General features: G+C 39.4%; 1 protein-coding gene across 2 annotated transcripts in view; it reads right to left on the bottom strand.

Annotated features, from left to right (window-relative positions):
• The window catches only part of SLC26A4 (solute carrier family 26 member 4), a 57,909-nt gene that overhangs the window by 8,597 nt on the left and 21,878 nt on the right, over positions 1 to 27,434 (bottom strand). For both annotated transcript variants that reach the window (XM_003268136.3, XM_030826516.1), the window contains exons 7-18: positions 25,969 to 26,121; positions 25,786 to 25,868; positions 20,319 to 20,466; positions 19,286 to 19,399; positions 15,071 to 15,148; positions 14,835 to 14,930; positions 13,510 to 13,616; positions 11,459 to 11,528; positions 9,400 to 9,492; positions 8,356 to 8,451; positions 7,504 to 7,734; positions 5,176 to 5,230 (exon numbers count right to left, since the gene is read on the bottom strand). In XM_003268136.3, coding sequence (XP_003268184.1) covers positions 5,176 to 5,230; positions 7,504 to 7,734; positions 8,356 to 8,451; positions 9,400 to 9,492; positions 11,459 to 11,528; positions 13,510 to 13,616; positions 14,835 to 14,930; positions 15,071 to 15,148; positions 19,286 to 19,399; positions 20,319 to 20,466; positions 25,786 to 25,868; positions 25,969 to 26,121 — 1,324 coding nt within the window. The remainder of the gene's footprint in view (positions 1 to 5,175; positions 5,231 to 7,503; positions 7,735 to 8,355; positions 8,452 to 9,399; positions 9,493 to 11,458; positions 11,529 to 13,509; positions 13,617 to 14,834; positions 14,931 to 15,070; positions 15,149 to 19,285; positions 19,400 to 20,318; positions 20,467 to 25,785; positions 25,869 to 25,968; positions 26,122 to 27,434) is intronic.

The raw sequence follows: 27,434 nt of genomic DNA, 5'->3' as shown, positions 1-27,434 counted from the left end.
GAGCTGTGTCATCTAAAGAGGACTGGGCCTGTAATTCCAGCACTTTGAGAGGCCAAGGAGGGCGGATCACTTTGAACCCAGGAGTTCTGGGCAATATGGTGAAACCCCATCTCTACAAAAAAATACAAAAATTAGCCAGGTGTGGTTGTGTGCACCTATAGTCTCAGCTACTCAGGAGGCTGAGATGGGAGGATCACTTGAGCCCAGGAGTTCGAGGCTGCAGTGAGCCACAATTGCACCACTGCACTCCAGCCTGGGTGACAGAGCAAGACCCTGTCTCAAATAAGTAAGTAAATAAAGAGAATTGGGAGGTTTCATCCCCACGCATGGCTGGCCTGCGGCCACTGACTGACTGATATTGGGGGAGAAAGCAGGTCCCCTTGCCTCAAGGAGGCATAACCTTCTGGTACTCTTCCTGCGGTGGTGCTCCCTGTGAAATCAGGTATCTACGCTGGACTTCAGAAACCATGTCTTTGATCAGCTTCTTCCCCTTCCCTATCCTGCTCCCCTCACTGCTTCATAAATTTCCTCAGGTGTACTCTCAATAAATCTCTTGTGCAAGAATACCCATCTTGGGCTCTGCTGCTAGAGAATTAAACCTAAGCGTTAGCACTTTCCTACACACATACATTCATAAAGAAACAGACACAGAGACTCACACCCTTGAGAGTCCTCCTGTTCTAAGGAATCTAAGTAATCTCCAGCTTTGCTCTCCTCATAACAATATCCCCCCCATTGTCAATATCCACCCCACCCCCACCCACTGTCAAGACACACATTTCCATACATTACCAGCTCTGTGGCACAAATTGGAAGTAATATCTTTCTGGGTTCAAAAATGTTCTCAGAGTTTTTATGCTTTTTGTTTTTTAAAAAAATCATAATAATAGAGACGGGGTCTCACCATGTTGCTCAGGCTGGTCTCAAACTCCTGGCCTGAAGTGATCCTCTGACCTTTGCCTCCCAAAGTGCTGGGATTACAGATGTGAGCCGCCATGACTGGCCTATTTATTTGTTTAAATCTTAACTCTAGCTTGGCAGTCAGAGGTTATCTAAAGGTTGTTTCTAAATATGGACTTAGGAAGGAAATCAAAACAAGGCAGAAAGGAACTGGTAGGTAGGAAAGATGTGGGAAGAAATTTACAAGTATGAAGAGATAAAGAAAATTGAAAAGAGAGTAATTTTTTCTTTTGTATAGGAGAGAACCTCATATGGTCAAAATGATAAGGAGAAAAGAAAAGTAAATCTTTGTCCTAAGGTACAATGCCAATTTTAAAAGAGGAAGTATAGGACAAAATGAAGGTTTAAGCAAGTTGTAGAAGGTTTGTAGAAGATAAATATCATGAAAAATTTTATGTGATTGAGTTGGCTAAAAGTAGAAGGGAATTATTTATAAGTTTTTCTAAAAATTGAGCATTAATATTAAAGTACACTGATGGAAGGCTAAAGTTTGGGCCTATGTGTTGGAACAATAGAGTTTTCTCAGAGGATTGGTTTGCTCTTAATGGAAAATTGTGAGAGGATTTTCTCTTCTAGGTAACTGGCCTAGAAAACAGGGATTTCATGTTTCATCAATATAACTCTTCTTGTGCTTTGTGCCTTTGAACTCTTTTTTCACTTTGGTTTTATTTCATAGTGACCTATGATCCTATTTTGATCAAATGTTTTAAGCCTTCGGTATTTGACAAACATCTCAAAAATCAAAATTAATTCTTTTTGACCTTGAACTAACTTTGGGATGTTCCAGAGGACCCTGGAATTTCTTAAAGAATCTGTAAAAGAGAGATGTTAAACCAAATGGCCTTATCTGATAGGTTAAATTATGTGGGAAGCACTGTTAAAATAAGAAATGATGTTTAACCTTCTTTGTGCTATATTTTTATAGATATGTTATTAATATGTTCCAAAATTATATAACATTCCTAGAAATGTGATAGGTCTTGGTATAAATGCTACCAGTCAGAATTTTGGTTATTTTAAATTGTCGTGTGCCACAGAAATATCCAAATATCCTTGTCAATTGGGTAACTCACATCAGATCTTTAAATATAGCCACTTTAAGGCTTGTTGTCCGCAGTTAATTGTCTTGTTCTGATACTTTTTCTGAAAGTTCTTTGTAAGCCATTATAATTCTAAAGTGCTGTGACTTCAAAGAGTTACATGGGAAGAATGAAAAGAACTCTGACAAATACAGGTTTCTAATAACTTTGAATTCATACCATTCGATGGAATTAAACTGCCAGCCAAGATCAAACAGAGCAAGAATTAATTACATGAGACTGAATGAACTGATGGAGAAGAATTACGGGTTTTATGGCTTTTTTATTCGAAACATTGCTGGTTCTTTTAATATTTGTTTTCCAGATTTAAAGAAAATTTTTCTTTAAAGCTATCTGTAGTTTACAGCCACTTGGTTAAGCATACTTTTTTTTTTTTGACACAGGGTCTCACTCTGTCACCCAAGTTGAAGTGCAGTGGCGCCATCTGGGCTCACTGCTACCTCCACTTCCCCAGCTCAAGTGATTCTCAGCCTCAGCCTCCATGCCCAGCTAATTTCTTGTATTTTTTGTAGTAATGGCATTTTGCCATGTTGCCAGGCTGGTCTCGAACTCTGAGCTGAAAGAAGTTGTCCGCCTTGGCCTCCCAAAGTGCTGGGATTACAGATGTGAGCCACCGCACCCAGCCTGGTTAAGCATACTTTCATAAACAAAAATTGAAACATTTGCTTTTCCTCTCTACCTGATCCTTCCAGAATTTGGAAACTCTTCGTGAGTATTCTTATTTTTATGGCAATGTGATTATTTACATAAAGTTCAATAAGAATCTGTTCTTTTAAATAGAATTGGAAAACATTGGTTATATTATCAAGGCTTTGTCTAGAATATCATATTTGAAAATGTGCACAGAATTCCTGGCTTCAAGGGCTCCTAGCCTTACAGTGAGTGAACAAAAAGTTGTTCCTTCTTGGGAGGGCCAGTAACTTCAAGATATTAGATACATCAGGCAAAGTCTAATGTCTTGACTTCATAGCATCAAGACGTTTTAAAAAGTCCAATCTGAGATTCCTTGTCAAAATTTCTAGCAAAGCAATTATTTTTTGGAGACGTGGTCTCACTGTATCGTCCAGGCTATAGCGCAGTGGCTATTCACAGGCACAGTCATAGTGCACTGCAGCCTTGAATTTCTGGGCTCAAGCAATCCTCTCACCTCAGCCTCCCAAGTAGCTGGGATTACAGGCACGCAACACCTCGCCTGGCTTGGCAAAGCAAATTTAAAAGCAGTCACCTATGTAGTTATTCTTGCTGTACTGTGTAAATAATCAATCAGGCCAAGTTTGAGACTAAACTTATTTTGTAAACAAATTGGTCTACCATGATTGCCTTTGATAGAAAGGGAGGCGACTATAGAAAGAAAAACATATGGTTCAAAAGCAAAGCGTAGTAAAACTGTTCTCAGACTGTAGCCCTGTTCAATGTTTATGAGTTTTTTTTATCTACCTGTAGACTGAACTGGATTCTTAATTCTTTTAGCTTTCACTAATATCTGGCTACAACACTCCAGTGAAGACCAAGAACTACTCAGTTCCTAAAGCTCTATAAGCTGAAGCTGAAAAACTCAGTGTAAATTTCAAGAGATGAATCTCATGCTTAAACTGTGGGCCACATAGAGAGTTCACCAGAATGCTGGATGCCACAGCTAGAGACAACAAAACTACAAACCAAAACAAGAAGTTGCCAACTTCATGCTGTAGACAGCTCCAAGACTGTCAGGACAAGACGCCCTATCATAAGATTCTCATCCCTTTTAATTTTCCCTTACTTGTGCCTACCTCTTTCACTTGGCGGGATAGTGCTGTAGTTAAAATTTCACAATCAGTAGCTTCTTTGGGTAACTTACACTTTATGCTTTAATTTAAACCAGTCGTGGAATGCTAGATTACCTGCTAACTCAACAAGGAAGCATCTGTGCAGTTGAGTGACACTTCCTGTTGCACATATATAAATACATCAGGTACTACAGAGAAGACTTCTTGGTTAAAATAGGTAGTCTCCTTGTCAGGCTATTCAATTTTAGTTGGTTTGGTTCATGGGAATCCTGGCTGAGGAGCATACTATAAACCCTTGGTGTTTTCTTCCTGATAGTCATAATAGCAGTCTTCCTGGTACATTATACCCTCTCAAAGTTTTAAATGTTTCCAAAAAGCCACCTGTCAGACATCAAATGGTCTCTCTCTGAAACAACAAAAACTCAGAGAAATATATGATAATGAGGAGGGCACCATAAGCTACACATGACCTCCTGAGACCAGAAACCCAAAATGATGGTAACAGAGTAGCGCTGATGTCCTACATTTTGTTCACTCTTACCTAGGTGAGAACCTGATCAAAAGGGGGGAAATCATCAAATAAAAATGGTAAAGGCCATTGTTTTAGTCTTCTTGAGCTTTGCCCTGCCAAAGCTTTGCAGCTTCTAGTAGCCAGAACGAAGGAGTAGAGCAGCCTTCAGTGGCTCAAGGGCCAAGCAGCTGTGCTCATCCTGGGGTCATGCAAGGCACAGGCACATAGTAAAATAAAAAATAAAAATAAAAGGCTATTGTTTTAGACTAAGCTCCTGCACTAGGCCCCAACAGACAAGACTAAAAATCAAAATGGAGTCACTCATGCTAAAGTTTCAAGTTATCAAACCTAAACTAAATTGTTATCTGATGCTTGAAGAAATCAGGAGAGAGAGGTAATAGCAAATTTCCCAAAACAGGCCAGTTTAAATTTCCAGTTGGCATAATAATAAAGCTTCCTCTGCAATAATCCTCATACAAAAAAGGATCCTGACATGACCTCATGTTAACCAATCCATTATTTTCTTATTGTTCTGTCTCACTGTCTCTGACTTACAAGAAAGTAACTTCGAATGGACTAATATACTCTTGGTTGTTTGCGTTTGCTGTCTTTGGCCTTTTCTGTCTATAATACCAACCTCCCGCTTAGTTCCTTGGAACACTTATTCTGTTTTATGGAATGAAGCAGTGCCAGATTCTAGAATTGCAAATAATGACAATTGAGATCTTTAAAAGAAAAAAAAAAAAAGGCCTTCAGACATAATGTGCCCACAGTCCCAGGTAGGAGAAAGGGCTTATGGGAAAGTCTTACAGGTAGATATGTAGATATATGTATTTACCTTGAAGTGATGCAAAATACACATTCACATCAATTCTTTGGAATTCTTTGACAATCTAAAAATAAAAAAGGAGAGTGTGTAACAATTAATAACCTTATCTGCCCATAATTCAGTAGCATTCAGTTACTTGCTCAGGAGAAACATTATTACTTTCATGGTTAATGAGGACTTTAAGGAAAGGTTATTATTGCAAAACCATGGAGGTTTTCAACCTACAGTGATGGTATAATTAGGATTATATCTCAAGAGATGGCAACATCCAGCACTCAATAGCACAGTACTTGATAGCGTGGAGGTGCTAAATAAACATTTGTGGAAAGAAGAGAGTACAGGAGGCTTCTTAACATAGGCCCTGCTGATTGGTGAAGAGATATGGGTGTGGCTATGCTCATCGGGTTCCAAATGTTACTACTGACCTAAAAGTCAAGGCCTCTATTTTGAATGTCAGTGTCCTGACTGTGATTTTATGCTACAGTTTTACAAGATGTTACTCACTGGGAGAAACTGGGTAAGGGGTACATAGGATCTAAATATTATTCCTTACAACTACATGTGAATTTACAATTATGTCAAAATAAACATTTAATTTTTAAAAGTCAAGACACAAGACCCATGGTCAATAATAAAAGAGAATTTGAGAACTATGGAGGAAAACAAATCAAGACTTCTGTTCAGGTATAAAGTTTGGAGTCTTCTTTAGCTATCATAACTGTCATTATAATATTTGAAAGTAAATATTTGTTGTGTGGGAAATATTCTGGCATTAAATATGTTAAGACTCTCCCCAAAAGTAATTCATTGAACTCTCTGGCCAATATAGTCTACAATGGATCTCAGCCAATGCTTAGAGTGAAATGTACAACAAAGAACAAGAGTGTTTTCAAATGAGCTAATAACAAAATCTGCTAAGAGAACTAGAACAGAACCTGTCAGCATATTCTCATACTCTTTTGCCAAGCACAACCACTTCTCTACCTTACCTACCTAGTACCCACATCCTGGAATCATTTCCTCCCCTTACAGAGGTAGCAAAGAAGACTTAGCTAAGCGGAACCTCAGTTAGGAGTCAGCTTTATATTATTACATCTGATTGTTGGTGTCTTGACCTGCTTACTTTTCTGCCTGACCCTCTTGATACCTACCTGAAGCTTCACTAAACTTGATGCTTCAGGTGATGTCCTATTCATCTTCTTTGGAGCACTTACTACAGTTGTTATTTATAAGATGACTTAATGTTTGCCTTCTCCTCCAGACTGCTAAGTCCCACATAGGTAGAAACTGTGTCTACTTCATCACTAGTCTCTTGTGCCTGGCAGAGTGCTTAGCACATATTAGGCATTTCATATCTATTTGTTTAAAGAGTTAATGAACTTCAGCTTGCATAACTGGTTTGTGATATCATTAATGTTTCTATCCTGCATACTCCTCAACTCTTGCTTTGACTTTCTAGATGCCTGACCTGCTTCCTACTCTAACCTCTTAATAATGCCTGGCTTTTCCAGTCCTACCATACAACTGGTATTCCTTATCCTGTTGCTGTTGACATAACAAATAGAAATGTAATACTTAAAAATTTTTGCCCATTTTTTCTTCTTTTCATATTCCATGTGCTATACATTCTCAGAAAGATAAAACGTAACAAATGTGAATTAATTTGCTGGGGAGTATCTTTGAACCAGATAGTCTTTTTTTTTTTTTTTTGAGATGAAGTCTCACTCTGTCACCCAGGCTGGAGTACAGTGGCACAATCTCAACTGCAACCTCCACCTCCCGGGTTCAAGCAATTCTCCTCCCACAGCCTCCTAGGAGCTGGGACTACAGGTGTGCGCCACCATGCCCAGCTAATTTTTGTATTTTTGGTAGAGACGGGGTTTCACCATATTGGCCAGGCTGGTCTCGAACTCCTGACCTTATGATCCACCTGCCTCAGCCTCCCAAAGTGCTGGGATTACAGGTGTGAGCCACCACGCCCAGCCTGAACCAGATACTCTTCTAAACACCTTATATCTATTAGTTTATTTAATCCTTGTAACAACCTGTGAAGGTAGATACCACCATTACCTCCATATTACAGATGAAGAAACTGAGATATAGACAGATTAAGCAACTTGCCCAGGGTCGTACTGCTAGTAAGTGGTGAAGCCAGTATCTACCCCAGATAGTCTGGCTCCAGAGCCTATGCTTTAAAATATTACACTTTTTTACAAAAGCATTCACCTAGAAAAACTACAAAGCCCATGCATTTGCCCTGTTGCAATACTGGACAACCCATATCATTTTACTATTGCCAAAGCTCCAAATGTATAATTCAGAAAACCAGAACCTTACCACCCGCAGTGACCTCACTCCAACAACGTCCAGGAAAGATATAGCTCCACAGTCAAGCACAAGGCTATGGATTGGCACTTTGGGAACGTTCACTTTGACTGGAAGCTCAGAGTTCCAATCCACTTGAATCTCTATTTCCTTAGTTGGGATATCAAGTTCCTCTGGATCTTCAATATCTTCATCAGGCTCAAAAGCATTATTTGTTGAACCAGCATCACTTATGATGCCATTCTAAACAAAGAAAACACTGTCAACTTAATTGTCAAAGATCTGAAATCTTTCAACCATTCATATCAAATTATCCAAAAGAACTACACGCTGTTCCTTGGTAAGCAAGACATCAAGGAGATGAATTTTTAAGGATGGGTTACACCTCAGCCCAAACTTTGATGTTGTCTAGGAAGAAAACTGGGAGAACAGAGGAGCCAGGAAACTTTTGTTTCCTGGAAGATTGTGGAACTTTGCCAAGAAATACACTGGCCAGAGAGTCTGAGTAAAAGTTAATAGCTCCAAAAGTTTATGGACTTACTGCCTTCTATGGTGGGTAGTTTTCTGGCATTGAATTTGCACTTATTTTGTTCCTTTCAGTAAAAATAAAGTATAGAAAATAATGCAGACACTGTTCATGGTGGGGAAAAAATCACATCCTGTGTTTCCAGGCAGCGCTGCTGATTTTATTTCATTCCCTTCCACTCCCTCTTGCCTATAAGAATAGCTCAGTTGTTCTTTGATACATACATGTCATTTGTTCATTCACATCTGGATACTAAAGGCAATAGATTTAATTTTAGACCATCTAACTGCTCTGGGAAAGGAAGTAATTTAAGGGGGGAAAGAAAGATGTCTTCTCACCTTTGTTGCTCTTAATTGTCCATTTTTTATTAGTTTCTGTATTTTCCTCAGTGCTTTCAGCCTCTTATTATATACTCTAATGGCATCAAATCCAACCTTTGGAAATAAATGTCAAGTTACTTAAAATGCCTGGCACCTAAAGCTTATTAATGGCAACTGTTATCTGGAAAGGCTATTTCTCAAAGGGTATAATTCCTTGAGCTATCCTGCCAAAAAAGAAATTGTAAGGTCTGATGGAGAAGATCTGTGTCTACTCCCAGGCTACCCTACTCCTACCCAGAAGCTCTGAGAAGACAGTAGCATATTAAAGGCTCCAAGACAGAAAAAGACAAAACAGCAAACAAAAAAACAAACAAAAAAAACTCACACACACACACACACCAAAATACCCTCTTCAGTTTAAGTCTGGGTTTTCCAAATTCCCTTGGTATCACAGAGCCCTTTTGTTATTATCTGTGAACATTCCTCTGAATCAGTTTGCCCTGGAACTCACTTAGAAAAACACTGGTTTAGAGGCAAACTCCAAGTTCAAAGCATAGCATGGCATTCAGTACCAGAATTTTCTACTTATTTATTCCAGTAGTACATTTTACTTTTTGCTGCAACTGGGCAACCCTACCTCTAATACATGTTTCCACTGTCTCTCAGCTCACGTAGCTCTCAAACACTTGATATGATTTCTTTCCTTCAGCCAACTGCCGCACAAAGCCTGTTAGTCCAACTAATCTGGATCTCTTCCTTCTATGAACTCTCAACTGTCTATACTACTTATTTGGAACTTACTCAAATTCCGCCTAGAAACATCTCTAATGTTTTTGTCTGGCATAGTTATTGCTACCTGGATTTTAACATATGTGTTTTTTTAATCCCCAAATAGACTATAAATTGTTTGAAGGCAAGGATGTTATATTTTAATTCTCATTGCCCTACACAAAGGGAAGAGGGTCTAGGGCCTATTCCTGGTTGGAGCCCAATAAATACTTGTAGAATGAATAAAGTCTCAAAAGAGGTTGGAAAACAAATTTCTAGGGATAAAATACTTACTGTGGACTTGATACATTTTTTAAAACCATCGACATTGCCATAGAAAATAGGACTGGAAAATCTAAGAATCTTCACTCCTTGAGGTTCTTCAATCTGGCATTAAAAGAAATTGTCTGGGGTTAAATAACTTCAAGCCTCAAGTATTTAATTACATTTCTGGCTACTTAGCAAGGAGCCAAGTCACAGTTGCTCAGAGGAGCTGGGTAGCAGCACTCAACTTTTCTTTCTTTTCTTTTCTTTTTTTTTTTTTTGTGATGGAGTTTCAGTCTGTTGCCCAGGCTGGAGTACCGTGGCACAATCTCGGCTCACTGCAACCTCCATCTCCTGGGTTCAAGTGATTCACCTGCCTCAGCCTCCCGAGTAGTTGGGATTACATGTGCTGCCACCACACCCAGCTAATTTTTCCATTTTTAGTAGAGACAGAGTTTCGCCACATTGGCCAGGTTGGTCTCAAACTCCTGACCTCAAGTGATTCGCCCACCTGAGCCTCCCAAAGCGCTGGGATTACAGGCGTGAACCACCGTGCCCCGCCTCTTCAACTTTTCTTGAATAGGGAGGCAACGGGTTACACAAACTCTTAGACCTCTACAGTCTCATAGAAGGTCAAAGTTAGAAAGGGCCTTAGAAAGCAATTTATTTAGCCCTCTGATTTCCAGATAAAGAAACTGAGGCTTAGAACAGCGCCATGATTTGCCTGAAGTTCATACCACTGACCCTCCTGATTTTGCTAACGTTCTTTAAAAGTAGCAAAGAAAAAAAGCAAAATCGAGGGGATTTGCAGAATTGAGGACTGTAATATCATCTGCTGTTCTCACCCTGACATACAATGGCCACACCCAAAATAGAACCCAGGAATCATAGAATCATAGACTTTTCTAGTCTTCAGGAATCAGCAATTTTAGTCTAGCTGCTTCAGATGAGAAAACTGAGGTCCTGAGAGGCTGAATGACTTGGGCAAAGTGTCACCAAGACGGAGCCTGGAAGTCAGAATTCCCTAACTCAGCTTAGAGCTCCTGCCCCAAAGCCAAAAAAAATCTCTAAATCATTTTAGCTCTTAATGGCACTTGGCTCAACATAACAGAAAGATCACAGAAATAAATTAAGTAGCAGCTACTGAAATCCCAGGTTCAATGTCCAACTTTTTTTTTAATGTTAAGGTAAAATTAGACTACAACTTCCTAGGGTTCACATTATTATTATTATTATTTCCTAAATTTGTATTTTCTTAATTTACTTTCTCTGCTTTTTTATCTTTGTTTCCCCTAGTCACCACTAAGCAATTTTATTTGCAGGTGACACAAGTCCATCAATGGGATGTTTAATTTCTTTGTTTTTCATTTCCTGTGTCATATTTTATTTCTTCTAATTCCAAGGATAAAGCAAAGTGTCAAATAATAAGGTCTTGGTCGTAGAGAACTTGATAATCTCTTGTTAGAACTGAATAAAAAAAATCTTACAGAAGATAAGAATTACATACCAGATAAATAAAATTTTGGATGAACATCTAGAAATTGCCTATTATTTTTAAATTCCTCTTACAACGGTTTTATATTAAAATGACATTCAGCTGGCCAGGTGCGGTGGCTCACGCCTGTAATCCCAACACTTTGGGAGGCCAAGATGGGCAAATCACTTGAGCTCAGGAGTTTGAGACCAGCCTGGGCAACATGGTGCAACCCCGTCTCTACTAAAAATACAAAAATTAGCCAGGCGTGGTGGCACCTGCCTGTAGGGAGGCTGAGACAAGAGAATCACTTGAACCCAGGAGGCAGAGGTTGCAGTGAGCTAAGATCGTGCCACTGCACTCTAGCCTGGGTGAAGAGTGAGACTCCATCTAAAAAGAAAAAAAAAAAGACATTCAACTAGCATGGACAAAATTCATATAAGCCATGGGTGTCAGAAGGTGCACTGGATCAAAAGTTTTTGTGACACTCCCTGTGGACTAACAGACTTTCCCAACAGGCATTTCTCCCTTTGGCTACCTTGTACGTAAAACGGAGCTGCTGAAATTTCAGGCTAGTAAACCCAAGTCTAGCAAATGTCTCACAAAGGCACTTACGTTTTTGTAATTCTTGGTACTTTTGTAGATATCTGTGCTAGGGATGCTTCCAAGGCCATTCCAAGAAGGACTAGAAGAAAAAATATCAAGGTCAAGATTTTTTGGAACAGCCATATTTTGGAATAAAAAGTTAAAAACAACAGCTACTAAAAAGCCCATCATTCTGGTGTTTTGGACTCTGTCTTTATTGCAGATGACATTTTCCTGTAGCTAACTCTGAAATGAACAGCTGGTGTTTGTGTGGAATCGGCAGGGGAGGGGAGAACTGTGCCTCTCTTCTGATGGCTGAGAGAAATAATGAGCATCATACTTGCACGTGCACAACACGTTATAGGATTAGCAAAGAGCTTTCACGCATGTGAAATCTTATTTAAGCCCTGCCATAACCCTGAAAGGTCATCAGTATTATCCTGATTTTTATTGTTAAGTAAACTTCTTAAGAGAAGTGAGAAAAGGCCTGGAGGTAAAGGGCAGCAGAGCCTCTGTCTTTAACCCCTGGGTCTTCCAGTGCCTGGCACTTCTTTGTGGCTTAGTCATTTTTTATAGAAATAGGAGACCGGGAGGACCAGAAATAAGTCCTTCCTGTCAACCAGACTATTGATTTCCTGTTCCTGATGCAATCAGATAAATTCCGTGATTCTTCTTGTGTGACTAGAGACATGCTAAATACAATTCCTGAAGAAAGAGTATCTGTTTAGTGTACTTTCAGCATTGTACTCTCTGGATCAGCATGATAATTACTGGAAATTAAATACTGTGGAGGATACTGCTTTTTGTTGGCTAAAAGCCTAGATACCAAACTAGCAGCTAAAATGTGCCACCAGTTATTCCTTGGCTTGCAGGGTTGTGCTGATTTTTAACTTAAAAGTTCATAAGCTAATCCCTCTCTGTAAAACCCTTCTTTTCCAACCACATCCAAGCAAGAAAAAACAGACACTGAGGCATATACAGCATGAGAGACAGCATCTTCTAAGGAGGGTTTCTGAGACGTGTCCTAGCAGCAAATTGGGCACTTTGGGAGCCTGCAAACCTTCTCAGGCCCTTGGGCAATCATTTAGGGTGCTGAGGTAGGCACCAATATGCCAAGGTAGGGAAGGAGGGCAGGAAGGAGAACTGGCTGGTGGAACAGGAGAGGTGAGCTGATGCTAAGCTGAAGACATCTATCTTGATGTTTTTCCAGGTGTCTTCTTCTTTCATGGCCCAAGCACAGGCAAAGCAAGGGCCAGAAGTCTGGAAAGATGATGGACACATTGAGGAGGGAGAGAAAGACTCTGTTCCCCTGTAGGCCCAGGAGGGCACTTAACTAAGGCCTCTCTAGAATCAAAACAAAACCAACCCAAAAACCACCTTCAGTCTCCTCACCTTCCCTCACAGGATGTTTTCCATTATTTAAATCATGTCTTTGCTGCCTTCACTCTGCGTATGAGCTAACTGTTTCCTTCACATAATTGTGTGGTTTATTGGTTATATGCCTTATTGGTTATATGACAGATTTAAATGAATTTTGGCTGTCATCAGCTATTTTAAAGTCCTCCTGTTCTGGGTTATGTAACTTTTGGTTACTAGCTTTAAAAAATAAAATTAACTATAATATATAACAGCTGTCTTTTCCCAAGCCTGGGGCCCAGAGCCTTGCATTCCTCATCTCATTTAAAGAAGAAACTACAAAGCAACTTCAGCCTTTGGCTAAACTATGTACCTTTTAGTCTTACCACAACTAAAAGGAGAGCACAGCAGTGGAGGACATGAGTAGGTACACAGGTTCAAATCTTAGCTCTGCCACATACTAGCTGTGTGATCTTAGGGATGCTTCTTAGCCTTTCTGAATTTCTCTTTTCTCACCTGTAGAATGAGACTAATCAAACCTATTCATTGGCTATTTTTGAAGATTAAGTATGTCTGTAAAACACTGTGTGCTTAATGCATAGAAGCACTCAATATACAGTAACTATAACAAAAGAAAGTGGCTTCACTATATTTATCAAAATGGTATAAGAAAGCTCAGAGTGTGTTGTTCTGTTTATAGGAAATCTGGGTTTTACGTTACTCACAACTGAACTCTCAGGACCACAGTCAATAGTCCAAATATAAGGCCAGCTAGTAAACCGAGATCCAGCCCCAGAATGATGGACACTATACACGTAAACACCCAGATAACCTAGGGAAAAAAATAGAAATGAAAAGAATTATATTAATGTATCAGGTACCATCATGTGATAACTACCTATAAAAATAAGATCAATTATCCACAAACAAATTACAGTTTTTTTTTTTCTTTTGAGACAGGGTCACACTCTGTTGCCCAGGCTGGAGTGCAGTGGCACCATGATAGCTCACTGCAGCCTCCATCTTCTGGACTCAAGTGATCCTCCCGCCTCAGCCTCTCAAGTAGCTGGGACTACCCCCAGGTACATACCACCACACCTGGCTAATTTTTAATTTTTTATTTGTAGTAGAGACAAGGTCTCACTCTGTTATGCAGGCTGGTCTCAAATTCCTGAGCTCAAGTGATCCTCCTGCCTCCCAAAGTGCTGGGATTACAGGCCTGAGCCACTGTGCCTGGCCAAATCACAGCTTTTTAAAAATATTGTGACTTCATTCATTTTATATTTAAGTAGCTGTAGAAACTGGGCTTCTCAATTAAGACCAACTGTCCCATTTTATTTATTTCTAAATATTTGAATAGCTAATATATTTGCATGGTTCATAAGGGAATTATCATTAAAAAGGAGAATACTCTTGCTCACAACCCTCCCCCTTCTCCACCCATTCCCAAATTCCCTCCCTCTTTGTATCCGCTTTTATTTCTGCCTGTGTCTGTGCTTTTCCCCAGCATTTCTATTCTGGTCTCTTTTTCACTTAACGATTTGTCTTGGAAAATTTTCCATATCAATATGTAGGAAGTCTTCTCATTCTTTTTATGGTTTAAATTAGAGAGGAACTCTGAAGGATTTAGCTTCTGATTTTTAGTTTCTCAAAATAGTTGTGAAGGTTATGTTAGTCAGAGTTAAAGTCAGCATGGGTTTTTACATTTTGTATTTTGTTTTTGCATTGTTTTGTATGTTGTTTGTCCTTCTAAACAAGGGTGTTTAAACATTTTTTTTGCTTTTTGCGTTTAGAAGGCCAAAGGTGTATGAATGAGCCTCATAGGGGATTCTTGCTGGAAATTGACCCTCCCAGAGATTCATAATCTTCACAAAATGCAGCTCACATGGAAGACTTCATGGCTTTGATTTATCCCCACAATTCGAATTTCTCCTCTGGAGTTCCCAAAGCGCAAGTGAGACTTAGGGGATGGGGGGAATATAGTGATATGGCAGGAAGCATATAAGAACCAAATCTTATTTCAGATAAAAATGGGTGGTAGGTGACTTACAGCATCAATCTTATTCTGCCTCCACAGACGAGGAATGTCACACACCTGCATAAACATCCCTTTCAGGTTGGCAATTACGACAGCTGCCAAGACCGACTGCCAAGAGAGACAGAGAAGGCTGTGTTATTCAGGGAATGGTTTTCCATGTGACGATTGTTAAATCTCCTGTTATTTATCTGGTAGCAGAGTAGTGAAGGGAAATTACGCAATCAGTATGCAGAGAAGCAGGGTTATACCTTCTGCAAGGGTTCCAGAAGCTTCCCCAGGGCAAGAATGGCGATCATCACAATCGCAGCAGAGATGATGCCAGCAACCTGAAAGACACACACCTCCCATGAAAAGGATTCTTCCTTCTCCCTTGTGTCTTCCAGCTCACTGGATGTGTATATGAGACAGCTGTTCACAGACACACTTCATACTTCCCTGCCTCCCCCTTCTGCTCCATACTGTCGAGAAAAGTGAGAGTTATTTGCTCAAGCTACAAAACTGAACAAAAATGGCATCTGTATATGCTATGGCAGAGAAGTTAAAGAAAATACGGAAACTGATCCTATGAAATTAAAGCCAGTTTGACAGGGATTTTATTTGGAGATAGTACACACCTGCAGTTTCGGCGTCCATTCAGGCCAACCTTCTAGTTATTTGCCATGGCAGGAAACATGGACCAACCCCCGCCCCCTTCCCAACAACAGAGATCATTGTCATATTCTTGGGAAATAAATTCTCATGGCACATAGCTGATTCTTCTGCATTATTGAAGCTGCAGCTATAATAGCAACTCTGATAACACTTCGTACTTGTAGCACATGGTCTCATTAAAGTCTCAGAGAAAATAAATTTACTCATCCTACTGCAAATTCAAAATGCCACATTTGCACATTGAGAGGTGGGATTGTGTCTGCTGCTGCCTCTGACAGTTCCACGGAGGCAGGCTCAGAGCTTTGCCCCAAGGCAGCCTGAAACAGTGGCTATGGAGTGATGGGGCAATAGCAGGGGTAAAAGGAAGCTTCAGAAACTTTACCTTTGCTGGCAAAAATAGCTCTCCTAAGATCCGTAATAGTTATGAGAAAGGCTGAGGGGGTGGGGACTACTCTCTTGTTTGATTAGATGACCAGTGAATTCTCTGCTGAGACAGCTGGGGCAGAGCCAAGATGAAGATTAGAAGCTCTGAAACAAAGAAGAAAAGGAGACAGGGAGCTACAAGCAAAGCAATCAGAGAGGAAGCAACTGGGAAGATTGCGTTGAGCACAAGTACTGCCTAGTGCAAGAGGTCTGAGTTAGGGGAGACAGACACAGCAAATATAAACAGAAAATTAGAAAGCACTCGCTCTACCTGGCAGATTGATCATTTATATTTAGATTATAGTTGGGTCAGCCTGAGGCAATATGATGTGTACGAGGTACTAAAAAGCGTGCTTTGTATGTCTGGCTGCCTTTTCTGTGCTCTTCCTATCCCCACCCTAGATTCCCAGTACCCTGGTGCTCTTTCCCTTCTCCTGACTAAGCAGAGAAGCTGATATCCTCCTTCCCTCCCTTCTCTTCGCTTTCCTTCATATTCCTTCCCTTCTTCTCCCTTGTCCTTCCTTCCATTTTCTTCTTTCCTTCCTTCCCTTGTCCCTCCCTTCCTTCCTTGGATGCAATTACTCAACCAGTATTTACCGAGCCACTTGCATCTCACTGTGAATGGGGAGCTCTGTGAACTGGAGAAAGATACGGAGATTCGGGGACAAGGACCACAGACAGCTGCCAAACTCATGCCAGGAGAGTGGCCACCTACTTGCCAAGTATATGTCATAATGAGTTTCCAATTATAGGTGGCCAAGGCTCATTTTGGCCACTATATTAAAATCGGTGAGTGATCAATTATTTGTACTTACTTGATAAGGCTTGTTTGTGAGAAACTCTGTAGCCTTTAAATCTACAAGCAGATTCAGTTACTAAAAAATTATTCTGTTAAGGGAGGGGGTAATCAGAGCTAAAGAGTTGTTTGTAATCAGAATTACTTTTCCGTGAGTCAGTGGAAGTCAAATGGGGGTGAGGGAAAGAAAAAGTTCCAATGTTTAATTCTTCTACAATCTGTAGATGTGCTAAAAACAGTTCGTGTCCACCAATACTCATTCTTCCATTCATTCATACAGCAAATATATGCCAGGTGCTTCTTATGTGCCAGGCACAATATATGTATCATAGATGCTAAGATGCTATTCTTGCCTAAAGGAGTGAAACAATGAGCATTTACAAGTATGTGCTAAGACTTTACATTTTCTTGTTTAATTCTCACAATATCCCTATTAGATGGATGCAACTATCATTTCCATTTTGTAGATGCTGAAATCGAAGTTCCAACATAAGAGAAAACACGAGAAGCCACACAAGAGAAGCCCTGCCAGTTTATTTGTCCATCAGTCTCTGGATTTCAGTTCAGGCACTTAGACTTTTAACCCCAGAATTTAGTATACATTTCAATAATTAAACATGAAGCCATTTCTTTACTCGTTTCATTCTTTAATGCTGAAATCCTGGCATCCTTCATTCCTAAATATAATACATGCCAGTATGTGGCGGGGGTATTAGCTTACCAGAACACCATTATCCCCCAAACCCTCTGCCAAGGAGGTCACTTTACATGGGCATTCTTACTGGGACAGCCAGCCCATGCCTCATTTGAGCCTGGAGGTAACATCAGGAGAATGGACATCAGCAGTTTGAGATTTGCCTGCACCCGCTAAAGACCATGTGCTCTGGAGAGCTTGTCAGTGCTCTGTCTCAAATGAAAGCAGCAGAAGTTCCTGCTGCTGACAGCTGCAGCCTGAAATGGGCACAGCTTTGGAAATTGGCTCTGACCTCTTCCCCTTGACCACAGATCTCTGGCTATGCCTCCGGATATGAGCTGTATTATTTTACCTGCTCCCTCAGAGCTGGAAATATTTGCAAAAAAAAAAAAATTAAGAAAAATTCTGAAAATAAATTTTTCTGTTGAAAAGCAGCCAAAAAACTGGAAAAGGCCGATTCTTCCAAGATTGTCACAAGATCCATTATAAATAGGAAAGGAGCATCACATGCATATTGGGGACAATTAAAGCTCTCCCTGGGCAAGTCACTGTTGGAGTCATTAGTTTTTTCAGTTATTCTCATATATATATATATATGAGAATATATATATATATATTTGTGTGTGTATATATATATATTTACATATATATGACACAGAGTCTAGCTCTTGTCACCCAGGCTGGAGTGCAATGGCATGATCTCGGCTCACTGCAACCTCCACCTCCCAGGTTCAAGCGATTCTCCTGCCTCAGCCTCCCAAGTAGCTGGGATTACAAGCATCCACCGCCACACCTAGCTAATTTTTGCATTTTTAGTAGAGAAGGGGTTTCACCATGTTGGCCAGGTTAGTCTCGAACTCCTGACCTCAACTGATCCGCCCACCTCAGCCTCCCAAAGTGCTGGGATTACAAGCATGAGCCACTATGCCCGACTTATATTTATTTTTTAAGTGTCCCCACCTTAGTAAAACCCATTTGAAGACTGTGAAGACTCTGTGTGTGTGCGTGCATGCGTGTGTGTGTGTGTGTATTGCACTACGTAGTTTGGGTTTGTTGTTCCTTGTAGTCTCAATGCACTTCTTACTCCTAAATAATAGTTCTTTCTGTGTTGGGAAGATAAAGACCTCAAGGCATAAGAGACAGAAGCACAATTCCTGAGTCTGTCCCTTGTGCCCATCTGCTTGGTGTGGTCTCTTCGCCTGCTGGAAAGAGTGGCCGTTGAGCATGGCTCCTGAGCTTTCTGAACGCTGAAGGAGGGATTATCCAGAGAATAACTAGGATGCTGGCTTTTTGGCCACCTTGTAAAGGCAACAACTGCAAACCACATTCAAAAGATAAGATTAAACCCACATGTAGAACTTCAAGAACATAAATCTTACTCAGGAAGAAATGCCAAAAATGTTACAACAAAAATATTCTTGGCTAGCAAACTGTTGTTCTTTGGGACCAAATACCCCTGGAGGAAGTTCCTGATCCTTGTAAAGGAAATGTGAATAGAGCTTTTCACTTTCCTGAAAATAGAATAACTCCTAAAGCCAGGAAGTGCTTTTACTAGGGCTGTCTGTCTCCCCAGGTAACAAATTAACAAAAATCAGCATCCTTCATTACTGATTCCTTGTCAGTTGTTATTGACCATGGAGAAGCAGGTAAGTGTAGCTACATGTCAGGTAAGCACTGACAAATAGATTTGAGAATCACTGTATCAGAAAACCATACATGTTGTTTTTTAAGAGATTTCAGGTGAGGGAGTGGAACAAGAGGAATAGGCCTGAGGTGAATCAGATTAGGAAGTACAAGTCTGAAAGGCAAATTGTCCTGCTAAGCTCTGTGCCAGCCTTCTTCGGTTGCCATTCCTCGACTTGTTCTCTGAGATGGATATCATAAGGCTGTTGTTCCTACCTGTGTCTTTCCTCCAGTGCTCTCCTGGACGGCCGTGCGGGACAGAGCAGTGGTGGCCACAAAACAAGAGAAGAATCCTGAGAAGATGTTGCTGATCCCAAAGGCAATGAATTCCTAAGGGAGAGACTGGATGACAACGATCCTACAAATTGAATCTTTGCAAGACCTTCGCTGAGTATTTCAGGAAGTACATTAAGAACGAAAACTCCCATGCCCACCCTGCGTGGTGGTCTAGTTTACTTTTTACCGTGATAGGTACTTGGGGTCCTTCTACGACATCAGGAGTTTGGACTCCATACCATCTGAGAGAGGTCTCATTGCTCTCGATAATTTTTAAAGTTGACAAGACATAGCACCTGATCGTTTGCTAAGCTTTTTCACTGCCTAGTGAATGGAATGTCTGCAGCTCTCACCTAAAGTGTTTTTCTGTGGTTGAATATTCGCTATGAAGCATATTACGACTAGCAGTGCTGTTATTCTGCTTGATTACTAACCATTTAACCACTGTCATTGCTATACTGTATTTTCAGAAACAGACACAGAACTTGCAAATTTGCAAGCAGTGTGAAATCAGCTTACCTGGCAATGTATCACATGCCTACAAAAATTGCCTGTATATATTAACTGCACAGTGAACCACCTCAATTTAAAGTGGTCACAACTATTATTAATGTTTGTTGCACTGTTTTGTCACATTATAACTGCCATTAAAAATAATTGCCAAGAGGTAGTGGGTTACATGAAGAATTCTCTTTCTGACCTAATATGTTCACTTTGAATGTTATTTATGACCTGACTGAATTAGCTCTTTTAAAATTAGTGTTATTTCAACTTATTTCTTAAAAAAGCAAAGTGATGCAGTGTGCCTATTCCAAAATAATTTCTAATTAGCAAACGCAAGAGGAAAACCAACCCAATAAGGTCTGGTGAAAGAATCCAACCCCTTCTTTAGCTGACACCAAAATCTTTTCCATTTATGTTTTTTTCCCGTTTCCAGCCCTATAAAACCAGTTCAGCAAAAGGGCACCCATACCTGGTTCCCATCGATGGTGTAATCATACTTGGTGGCATATACTTTTCCTACTGACACTGCAATAGCATAAGCCACCACAGCGATGGAAAATGATGCAGCCAGCATCTCCGAGAACAAGCTCACAGGTGGAAGTTCAGGAGGCAAAAACCTAGTGAGTTTTTAAGTGAAAAATGCTGTGAAGATTTGACCACCATTCTTTCTCCCCATCTCATCAAATGCTATATCTGCTCAGTCACATATTAGACGTGAAAGTACTTGATCCAAAAGAACAAAAAGCACATGAAATACATACATGGTAGTAGCAGCTTTTATAATGTTTAATCAGAAGTTGGTGTTATCTCACTGGCTGATTTCTTTGTCCTCTATTTTCGAGCCTACCCATGCTGACTCTTCTCTATCTCTCACATGAATAAATCTGCTGTTACTGATTCTTTAATATCATACAGCCCCATCTGTGCCATTTCACATGTTAGTGTTTCTTCTTCCACAATTCCATCTTAAAGGAGGTCTTTGAATTTAAAAGAGATTCTAGCCATACTATGAGATTTACTGTGTTTGAAGAGGTATCAGGTCTGTTAAAGAGACAAAGAATGTATGATGCTAAAAGAGCTCAGTGGAAAATCCTTTTTTTGAGAGCCAGGACATTTAAAATCTTCTTAAGGCAAAAAAGATTAAATTAATGTAATTATCACAATGCTCCATAGTGACTAAAATATCTCAATGATTGTGGGGTCCAATGACTACTGTTTTACAAAACCAGAGCTACCCTACAAACCATATAAAAAAATTAACCTACACGTTATACCATGAGGTTGTTTCAAATATGAAAATTTGGGAGATAGACCTATATCTTGATGACGATCCATATGGTGTAATTCCAGAGGCCCCCAGCCATGAACGATCTCCCTGACCTACCTCACTTATGCCTAAAGTTTCTTTAATAAGGAAACCACATTTTCCCCTATAATTAGAGAAGAGTGGTAAAAATAAAATAGAAATAAGGTTCTGAGAGAAAACCATAGAGAAAGTTAACCTAGCAAGCATCCTAGGTATTGTTGAATCCACCGCTCTTGTCTTGTCTTGTTGATAAAGGAACTTAGACCTGGAAACATGAAGTGATTTGCTTGAGGTCAGTTAGTGGGTCCAGGTCTAAATGTTAGATATTAGACGATTTCCTGCCTAACAAGATCTGTCTGGTTCTCTGTCCTTGTAGCTTTACTCTCCCTACCAGTGAGGTTAATTTTCAGACTCCTTTTCTCCTTATATCCCATCCTACACCACAACGAGACTCTGGAATGAACCCCATCTGTAGACAGACAGGATGTTGGAAACCCTGATCCAACAGTTGGGCGACTCAGCATCACATCACCTGCTAGTTGGGATGTGACTTGGGACCACACTTCTCAAAACAGGCTCCTGACTTGCTCCTGAGACCCAGTCAACCCTACTTCAGGTCACTAGGACTTGTCAGGGTAAATTTCCAGTTTCACATACAGTTTAGTTTTGATAGCAGCCTAATGCACTTTGCCTGCCTGGCTGCCTAGTTCTCCAAATATGACCTGATCCTTGATTATCCAGGGTTGCAAAGTGTAAAGTGCAAAGGACGAGAATCACTCTCAAATGACTTTAGGCATGTTATTTAAACCCACCACGTCCCGGTTTCCTCAGCTGTCAAATGGGGACTATATACTCTTCTCATAAGATTCAATGAGGAATCACTCGTGTAAGTAATTAGTGTCTACACATATAGTAGGTTCTTGGTATATATTGGGAGAACCCAAGTCTGTCATACTCCTGCCATTCATGTCTGCTGTCTTGCTGAACCCTAAGTATGCCAATTATTTGCCCCAAACCAATTGAAGTCCCATCTGGATATCTTCTCATGACCTGTAAGTAAGCCTTTTTTCCTTGCCCTTGCCCTTGCCCTTGCCCTCCTTCTGTGGATATAACTCTCCAAATTTTTTGCTCAGTGGGCCTGTTTGGATCCAGCCAAGCATGTCAGGCCTGATCATAAGACAACACTATGAAGAGCCCAAGGGAATGAGCATGTGAACACACACTTATCTGAAAAGATGAAGATCAGGAGAAGTGAACCCTGAAGGGCCCAAAATTCCACAAACGACAGGCCAGCGTCATAAACAGAATACCAAACAGAATACCAGAGTACTTCAGACTGGGTCTGAACACTTGGCAAATGCACCACCACTCTGGCTAGAGGAGAAGAGTAGCCCTCAGAAAGCAGCCATGAAAAAAACCCTGTAGTTTTGTTGGCTTTGCCCCTGTGCCACGCTTTCAAGTACAACTGCAAAGCACATACTTTAAAAACAACAGTAGGCCTGAGTTCCCCAAACCAATGAATGGAACCCAGATTGATAGGACAGAGCATGTTCTGTGGGCCACCTATAACTTGATACATCCTAGGAAACCTGACAAAAGGGATCTATAACAGTGCCTGTAATCCCAGCACTTTGGGTGGCTGAGGCAGGTGGATCACCTGAGGTCAGGAGTTTGAGGCCAGCCTGGCCAACACGGTGAAACCCCGTCTCTACTAAAAATTAACCAGGCATGGTAGTGTGTGCCTGTAGTCCCAGCTACTCAGGAGGCTGAGGCAGGAGAATTGCTGGAAGCTGGGAGGCAGAGGTTGCAGTGAGCTGAGATTATGCCACTGAATTCCATGCTGGGTGACAGAGTGAGGTTCTGTTTCAGAAAAGGAAAGAAGGAAAAGAAAAAGAAAGAAAAAAGAAAGAAAGAAAAAGAAAGAAAGAAAGAAAGAAAAAGAAAGAAAGACGGAAGGAAGGAAGGAAGGAAGGAAAGAAAGAAAGAAAGAAAGAAAGAGAGAAAGAAAGAAAAAGAAAGAAAGAGAAAGAAAAAGAGAGAGAAAGGAAGGAAGGAACAAAGGAAGGAAGGAAGGAAGGAAGGGGAAGAAAAGGAGGGAAGGGAGGGAAGGGAAGGAAGAAAGAGAATGAAAGAAAGAGTAACAAACATGACAACAAGAGGACCTCTGGAACTGACGAGGACAGGAGGCAAGAGAGTGAATAGGGATTAAAATTTAAAGGACAGAGCTGTCAATCTTCTTATGGGTTTACACATACACATGCGCATCCACACACGCGTGCACACACACACACACACACACATCACTGTAACAGAAAAGGTAAAAGAGAAGCCTGGGCAGGATGAGTGAGGAACTGGGCAGATTATGAGTTGCAGATAAGGACCAGTTGCATGAGAAGAGAGGCACGTGACTGGCCCTCATAGTGTCTGCTGGTTAAGAAAGCACCCAGGATGAGAGAATGAGTGAATCCTAGTGGGGCACTTAGATGTTGACTGGACAAGGAAAAGTTGTATGTTTCTACCAGGAAAGGGAGTGGAGAGAAGGGCATGGAGCCACTGTTTTTGGCTGTCCAATGGGACGTTGTTATTGGGGACTAACTTACGGTCCTAACCTATGGTCCTGGGTTAGGAGTGATCCTAATTTATGGTCCCCACCCTCAGTAGGATAAAGGGAACTACCAGCAGCAGCCTTAATGGAGGATTGAAGCAGGGAGGAGATCAAAAGGGGGCATATCGCAATCTCTCTGTCCCTCTTCCTTTCACTGTGCTCACCTCAGGGCCACTTTAATACTCTGCTTGCTTTTTTCCAATCTCTCCACTCCACTCTTTCTTATTCAGGTTTGTTAATATCGTCAGAATTGCTTCTGTGCTACCAAGTGAGATCAGATAACCAAGGCCTTTGTTGTGGCTTGTTTATAATGACATAGGCTTGGGTATTTTATTCCTTCAACAAATGTTTTCTGAGAGCTTACTGTGAGATGAGCTCTGTGCTCTGGGACAGAGTTGAACAACACCAATGGGGTCACTGCCCTCGTGGAGGAGCTTAAAGTCCCCGGGGCCAGGCAGGTTAAACTAGCTGACCAAGCTGACCAGGTGGTCTGTCAAAGCATTCAGCTTCATTAAACTCAAGGGCCAGAGGCTAGAAATCTGTTCTCAGGAGGAGCGCACAGGAAAGCTCTGCAGAGGACCTGGAAGGATAATTTAGGGCAGAAGAAATGAGTTCCCCAAACCAACTAATGGAACACGGATGGATGGGACAGGGCCTGCTCTGTGGACCACCTATAACTTGATAGATCCTAGGAAGCCTGACAAAAGAGATCTGTAAAGTATCTTTCTCTGTAATTGTTTCTAACTAATGAAATTATCTAATTGTTTGATTAGATTTGTTGATCCTCTCTTAAAGAGTTTCCCCAGTTTCCTTGAGGGCAAGAATCACTTGAGGCACTTTTGAAAAATATTAATTCCAGAGCCCCTCCTCTGGAAAGCCTGATTCAACAGGTTTGGGGTAGGAACCAGGAATCTGTGTGAAAAAGGATCCCATGTGATTCTTACAAAAATGTAAGTTTGAGAAACACTATAACGGATAGCATGTCAATTAAGTCCCATGTACCCAGCTGTGCTTTTTCAAATAGTTTGGAACAGATTATTAGAAGAAATTATAAGATTCATCAAATGGGAATACAGCGGTTCCCTGTAGAATAAGCTCTGGGAATAAGCTTGCCTGAGGAAGTTTCTACTAAGAGCATGGAAAACAAACACTGGTACCAAACAGTGGCTCCATGCCCTTCCCTTCCCTCCACTCCTTTTCCTGGTAGAAACACTGGTACCAAACTCTTCTAGTCTTAGGGAAAACTAGTACTTCTTGATTAATAGCAAGTCTGGTCTTAAATGTTATGAGTGAAAGTTACAAATATGATAAACATCTAGGCTTCCTTTGTAACCCCATATGAGAAGATTGTGGTGTAGGGTATCTTGACTACGCTTCATTTCATGAGAGATCTCACTGGTGTTTCATAATAAGCTTGAGTTGAGGCTTCAGCTGTTTTCACTATCCTTGTCTTACATAAGAGAATCTCCTCAGGTCACAAAACTGGAAGGTGACAGAGATGAATGCAGGACCTTGGTCTTTTACTCTTCTAATTCACCAAACTACCAAATGTTTCTAAAACTTCCCTTGAAGATAATGCATTTTACTTATAGGTACGAGGGATATAATTATTATCCAAAATTGATTAAACTAAATGATAGAGAATTTAGGCCAGATGTCCCTGATTCCTTAAGCAGATTGTTCACAGTGCAATAGATGTTACTAAGAAATGATTCTATTTATATTATATTATAATGTTATGTATAAGTTTAAATCAGGAGTCTGGTGTTAACTGTACATGTCCTGCCATGTTTTAAGAAAATGAAGAAAAAAGAGCATACACGGGCTGCTTTTAAACAAATGGCTTGACGTTTATCTACACACATACTGTGTGTCTTATGGTTGTTTCTTCAAGATCACACACAAATAGGACTACTGAAGGAGCATCAGTGAAATGAAGCTTGAATAAAAGGTTTCATTTAAATAAAAAGGACTGACTTACTGACTTAATGTATTAGTACTGTCTAAGAGGAACAGCGCACTCACCCTCTTGGGATGGATTTAACAATGCCAGCATTGTAATTTTTTTCCAGGTTGGCTCCATATGAAATGGCAGTAGCAATTATCGTCTGAAATAAAACAAAAGATGTTAAAAACACCATTGGTCTTAATAATTCCTTGCTTGTCAACCAAATAATGCTGAACTTTCTAACTACATATTCTACTTACCACAATTACTTCTATAGGAATAGGGACTGGGATTTTGTGTCTAAACCGATCATTTAATTCCTTAACCACCATACAGACGACAATGGTGAGTAATCCAGCAGTGAAATCAGCAAGATTGGTATCACCAATATTTTGAAAAATCTCAACCAGTGTCTATAAAAAGAAAATAATTTTATATACTTCCTGCTGCTACACAGACACGAGCACACACACACGCACACACACACAATGAATTCTCATATGAATCTTTCCACATGAAAAACCATGATATAAGCATCAAACAACATTCAAATTTTCAGTAAAATGATAAAAATGTGTTGGTTGATACAGAGACCATTACATACATACAATTACTGCAATATATATATATACATCAAGTTTTTTATGATTGTTTACTTGGAAAGGAAAAACTGGGTGATTTCTACATTTATTTTTGCTTCTCTGTATTTTTTATGATAATAATAAAGATGTCTTAAAAGAAAAAATACTTTACATTATTATTGTATAATAATAATATTATATAATAATACAATATAAGATTATATGTATATTATATAATCTTATATAATAAGCTAAGATTATACAATAATATGAGATTATATTATATAATAAGATAACATTATATAATAATATGAGATTATATTATATAATAAGATAAGATTATATTATATAATATGAGATTATATTATATAATAAGATAAGATTATATTATGTAATAAGATAAGATTATATTATATAATAAGATAAGATTATATTATGTAATAAGATAAGATTATATTATGTAATAAGATAAGATTATATTATGTAATAAGATAAGATTATATTATGTAATAAGATAAGATTATATTATGTAATAAGATAAGATTATATTATGTAATAAGATAAGATTATATTATGTAATAAGATAAGATTATATTATGTAATAAGATAAGATTATATTATGTAATAGTATAAGATTATATTATGTAATAGTATAGGATTATATTATGCAATAGTATAGGATTATATTATGTAATAGTATAGGATTATATTATGTAATAGTATAGGATTATATTATGTAATATAAGATTATACTGTGTAATAATAGAAGATTATACTATGTAATAATAGAAGATTATACTATGTAATAATAGAAGATTATATTATGTAATAGAAGATTATATTATGTAATAGAAGATTATATTATGTAATAATATAAGACTATATTATGTAATAATATAAGACTATATTATGTAATATAAGACTATATTATGTAATATAAGACTATATTATGTAATATAAGATTGCATTATGTAATAACATAAGATTACATTATGTAATAACATACGATTACATTATGTAATAACATAAGATTACATTATGTAATAACATAAGATTACATTATGTAATAAGATTGCATTATGTAATAATATAAGATTATATAATAACAGATGAGATATTATATAATAAGATTACATTATATAATA

This window comes from Nomascus leucogenys, chromosome 13 (assembly GCF_006542625.1).
Source record: "Nomascus leucogenys isolate Asia chromosome 13, Asia_NLE_v1, whole genome shotgun sequence".
Classification (NCBI taxonomy): domain Eukaryota; kingdom Metazoa; phylum Chordata; class Mammalia; order Primates; family Hylobatidae; genus Nomascus; species Nomascus leucogenys.
The sequence above is the reverse complement of the archived record's forward strand: the minus strand, read 5'-3'. Positions and strand labels throughout refer to the sequence as shown.